The 5,518-nt window shown below is 51.2% G+C and overlaps 1 protein-coding gene across 1 annotated transcript; it reads right to left on the minus strand.

Annotated features, from left to right (window-relative positions):
• Positions 1 to 3,060: 3,060 nt before the first annotated feature.
• LOC125944204 (uncharacterized) lies at positions 3,061 to 5,518 on the minus strand. Its single transcript, XM_049664537.1, has 3 exons — positions 5,262 to 5,518; positions 3,924 to 4,372; positions 3,061 to 3,120 (listed from the first exon to the last, which is right to left on the minus strand). Exons 1-3 carry the CDS (start codon positions 5,314 to 5,316, stop codon positions 3,061 to 3,063), a joined length of 564 nt encoding a protein of 187 aa, XP_049520494.1. The 5' UTR covers positions 5,317 to 5,518.

The following is a 5,518-nucleotide window of genomic DNA, read 5'->3' on the forward strand; positions in this document are numbered from 1 at the left end:
TGCTCCCTCAAGGGCTGCAGAAGATAGCGCCAACCTTTCCCTTTCCCTCAAGAACCACTTATCATCATCAGGCGCGATATCGACAATGGCGCCGCCTACGTCGGGCCTGCCGTGGCAGACGACAGCTAACGCGCAACCAGAGGAAATACGCGGAAAACTTCGATCGCGCCCTGCGGAGAAGTTTTTGAATCGTGATTTTGCTTCGTCAGTCAGTAACAAGTCTTAATAATGCCGCTTTTGAAGTAGCAACGCAACGATGCGAGACGGCGCAAATACCAAGTGTGCAGCAAGCGTTTGCGCTCGCCGGATGGTAAACAAAAAAAGCTTTTTGCCCTCGCCTCGTTGGTTGCGGCAACTGAAGGCGCAGCAGACTGCCATCACAACGAAGTTCTTGTCCCTAGCACGTTTGATCCGTTTGTGCGTACAGCACTTTCGTCGCACAGGCCCGAGAATGGCGGTCGGAGCGTGCTGGAAAGAAAAAAATATACAAAAGCGCAACGCATGCTTCCACGTGACACAGATTGGCCAATGGGGGAGCGGAGGAGGCTGGGTAGACAGGGAGCGGCGAGGAGGAAACGCCGGGGTGAGCGCGGTGGCGGCAAGATCTAAGAATGGCGCTACTTTTTATATATAGGGGCTTTACGTTTTCATTTTTCACCCCAGCGTCGCCTAAAGCCCCTGTATATAAAAAGCAGGGTCATTCTTAGATCTTGCCGCCACCGCGCTCACCCCGGCGTTTCCTCCTCGCCGCTCCCTGTCCAGCCAGCCTCCTCCGCTCCCCCATTGGCCAATCCGTGTCACGTGGAAGCACGCGTTGTGCTTTTGTATATTTTTTCTTTCCAGCACGCTCCGACCGCCATTCTCGGGCCTGTGCGACGAAAGTGCTGTACGCACAAACGGATCAAACGTGTTAGGGACAAGAACTTCGTTGCGATGGCAGTCTGCTGCGCCTTCAGTTGCCGCAACCAACAAGGCGAGTGCAAAAGGCTTTTTTTTTTTTTTTTACCATCCGGCGAGCGCAAACGCTTGCAGCACACTTGGTATTTGTGCCGTCTCGCATCGTCGCGTTGCTACTTCCAAAGCGGCATTATTAAGGCCAGTTACTGACTGACGAAGCAAAATCACGACTCAAAAACTTCTCCGCAGGGCGCGATCGAAGTTTTCCGCAGATTTCCTCTGGTTGCGCGTTAGCTGTCGTCTGCCACGGCAGGCCGGACGTAGGCGGCGCCACTGTCGATATCGCGCCTCGATCGCGCTGCCTGCGCCGAGCGCGACAGTCGAACGGAGGAGGAGAGAAGTGGTTGGCGCTACTTTTTATATATATAGGGGTTTTATGAAGACGCCGTATATAGCGCCCTCTGAATAGTGCAGGGTGCCCAAACCCGCGCGACCGCTGCATTGAGACAGCATACAACACGAATATATTTGATTGCTTCTTTCACGAAAAAAAAACGGCTCGGCAAACTCCATTGCGACGACCGCACACACAGTGCCGTGCATTGTTTTTTGTGAGAACACGGCGTGTGTGAAGTGTTCTGTGTTCGTAGTTTGCTCTGGACCAATCATTTGGCAGTTACCAAAGTTGCCTTGCTTTAAACGCACTTACAGAAACGTTCAGGAGGGCGTCCGTGCGTTGCTTTTTTTGAGTGCCCACAGCGAAAATATGAGCGCGCCTGGTTATCCTTAAATATGCCACGTCAGCGGCGCGCTCCCGAATAATGGCGCCACAATATGTCCTCTCGCCCAATAGTCTAAAAAATAACACCCGGTAGATATTTGAACAAAGAAATGTCTCAGTAACGCCCAAAAGGCGGAGCATCAATTGCGATAGCAAATTAGCAGAGAGCTATAAGGAGTAGAGATAGTATAGTTTTATCGGCTGCATAAACTTGACTCATTCGCTTACTAACTGAATTAACAAGCGTGGTGTCAGCGCGCACAAGGAAACATGAATAAATCACACTCGATGACCGCAGACAACCACTGTCAAAACGCTGGCGTGGGGAAGCGCGGCCGCCACAGCGAGTGAAGGTTCGTGCGGTCTATCGCTTCAACGGAAACTGAGCGGCCGAATGCACAGCGCATACAAAGGTCAGAGCCTTGTGGAGATCGCTTGCAAGATACTGTGCGCGACAACACCGACAGCCCGTACCGGCGCAAAATACAAGAACGCATTTGTTGGCAGAGGCAGAGCCGCCCCCCCCCTCCCTCCCGCGCTGCCTTCCCGCTTTGCTCCTTTCGCGTGGGAGATTGCGTCGCCAGTTCCCCTTGCACCCGGTTGCAAGATACACATTTGGTGCCGCAGCGCAGCGTTGCCCCCCCTTCCTCCCTCCCATACCCCCGCGTTTGCTCTCCGCCGTGCGTTCGCTCTCCGTGATAGCGTGCGTCCCCCGCGCGCTTTCACTCGCACATACGGCGCGCGGCGACGATTTTATCGACCTTGGACTTTATACGGAACCTCACGGCGACGACGACCGCGGCGGCAGAAATTCGCTTGAATGGTCCATATAATTGCTATCGCAATAAAACACCGACCGAATAAGCTCATGCTTCCCATGTAACGCGTAATGATTTTTATACTGCGGAAGCTTTGCACCGTGCATCCTCTCTGGGGTTTGTTAATTATATTCACTGTGCACCTCCTGGAACTGCAATGCGCTAGAATCATTCTCTTTTCAGTATGCTCTTCCTCAGATTGCCACCCCGCCAGCGATACTACGCGATATGACGCTCAGCTAACCACATAAAACAACCTCGTATTTGGCAAAGAATAAATTTATCTGGGGTATCATTCGTTATTCATCAGGCGCAAAGTTAGGAATTTTTCAGTCGTTTCAACAACTGAAAACTGGCCCTCATAGTCACTGTTTTTAAAAATTCTGACAAGCAAGATGTACAGCTTTTATTTGCAAGTTTCAACGGAACGCCAAGGAAACACTGTTTTAATACACGTTTCAGGTTTGCTGCATGCAAGTTCCCTTAGCTTTACGTTTGGTTCGATTCCCGCCACAAACAATGTTTTTCTTTTTTTTTTGGAAGGGGGGGGGGGGTAGGCTTATATCAGTCAGGGATGCGCTTTAGCGTCTGATAGATGAGACCTTGCCCACCGTTTTGCTTGTACTGCAGTTGTGTAACCAGGAGCTACACGTACTCACAAGAGTGATAATTAATCACGACGTAGATACTCGCCCCTCGCACATAGAAGGGACTGAAGTTGACGTTCCGCCCTAAAGTCACCGCTACGAAAAGATCGCCGTTTGAATTCCCCATCGTTTTATTATGGCAGTGTCAATACTCCCGGGAGCCGGGAGAACTTCTGAAACGAATTTTTCCCGGCACTCACCTCCTGTTGGCTCTCGGAAGGTTAGGTTACTAGGTTAGGGCACATCTGCAGGCTCTCGGGCACACCTGCAGGCAGTTGTTCCCGCCAGTTTGGCACGTGACTTCCCAGCGCCAATGGGAGGTGAGTGTCGGGAGAAATTCGTTTAAGAAATTCTGCCGGCTGCCTGGAGAATAGACTCTGCCTTTTATTTATTTATTTGAAAATACTGCAGGCAGCAATATGCTGCCCAAGCAGGAGAGGTTTACATCAAGTGCAATGACAAGGATTTCACAAAGGAATTTACATTTGTACAATCAAGATTATCGGCTGCAATGAAAGCGAAGCCTCGTTCCGACGTTCAGAAGGCTTCTGGGCTTCGTTTTCAGTATGTAATTGACGATTTCACTCATCCAGGCCTGTAGTCAGGATTTTTTTTTTTTTTTTTGTGCGGAGGGGGGGGGGGCACTTGCTGAAGGCCTTGACTATTTGAGGAAAGCACCTATTTTTTAGTAATTATTTTCGGTAAAGATCAAAATTTCGTGGGGCTGCCCGCCCCCCTCGCCTCCCCCCCCCCTCCCCCAGGGTACGGGCCTGCACTCACCACAAAACATTTTAACGATGGCAAAAGCGCGGTCACCTTGAACTGTGTGAGCACGGGGACTTCATGCTGGACGCGGATCTCGATGCCGACCGTGAGGCCCGTCAATAGAACGTCCATGTGCCCCTCTAGCTCGAGCACCGAAATGGGCCTGAAGTGATACATGCTTTTGATGAAAAGGCTGCCGAACGTGAGCTGCCCCTCGATGGCCACGGTGTAGGCGTTGCGTAACCGGAGCACAGTGTCCGCGGACCGGTGCAGTCGGCTCAGGCCTTCCACGGACACATTGAAGATGCGGCCGCGGTCCATGACCACTTCGTCCAGGGTCAGCGGGTCCAAGGCGGCCGACACGCTTGGATCGCGCGCCAACCGCTCCACAATCAGGTCCAGCAGGCTGTTCGCCAACCACACGTCGCGACGGTACGCGCGCTTCAGGACACGCTCGTCCAGCTCTGGCCTCCGCACGAGCACATGCGCAAAGTAGCCGAGCCAGCCCCGTTAACAGCCCCGCTAGCGATCTAACGCTCCTGCGTAATTCGACAGAACGCTAGCAACACAAATGCGCCTTGGTGCAATCAAAACCAGTGCTGTGTCCACCGAAGCTGCGCACAGAAACGAAAGAGAGCGTAAAATTCACCTGGTAGTGGTCTCCGCAGGCATTTCATCAGTGCTTCACGATGACATTCCGGTATGCAGCAAATGCTCCATTTATATTTCATGTACATACATCACTTAATAAATTAAGTGACACAGTTCATAAGCTAGCTAGCTAGCTAGTGGACAGTCACTTATTGCAACAGCTGAACTGCTCGGTCCTTGATAAAGGCATGATGCCATTTCTTTTGTTTATCGCTTTGCATCACCAGAAAATAGCGCGCCGAGGACCTCTGATAATGGTACAGTTGCTCCATAAAGTCATCGCACTGCTGCTCAAACGTGTCCACACGCTCTTCCATGTTGCTGCGACCTAATTGTATTATCCGGAAGATTTTACCATCAATCTTCTAAAATCGTACCATCGCCTTTTGGGAGTTGCTCTGTGCCCTGTGCACGATCGTGTTCACGGATAGTAGAGCCGCCCTGTACAATACTACACGACGCTGTTTTGAAAGGAATGCGCTGCAATGCACAAAATACACAATATTGCCACATTTTGGTGGACGCTAGCACTTTAACCCAACAAAGCCGCGCCGTATCGCTCATTTCGCGAGCCTTCTGTTTCCCTTCTAATGTAGTGACGTAATGTTCAATGTTGTGCTGATACTGCCTAAGCATGTCAAGAACATTGTCGCGAATAGGCGGTGTCCATCAGTGTCCCGAGTGTTACAGAAGAGTACTTACTCATGGCTTCCACGATGGAACATAATATGCTTAGCCAAATAAGGCATTTCTGCATGGTTCAGTGAGCGACGCTCTTCAAAGCTTGTTCCTTTCAAGCACATTCAGGAGGCATGCGGACAGCGATCAACAAACCCGTTTCGGTGCTAGCAGCTCGTCGTCTTCGTCCGAGTGCCATGTTTTGTGTGTCGTCCTCTTTCGTATCGGGCACAAGGCACGCGCCAGCCCTTGGCATAAAATCGCAGCAAAATTCATTTTGC

This window comes from Dermacentor silvarum, chromosome 1 (genome assembly GCF_013339745.2).
Source record: "Dermacentor silvarum isolate Dsil-2018 chromosome 1, BIME_Dsil_1.4, whole genome shotgun sequence".
NCBI classification, from domain to species: domain Eukaryota; kingdom Metazoa; phylum Arthropoda; class Arachnida; order Ixodida; family Ixodidae; genus Dermacentor; species Dermacentor silvarum.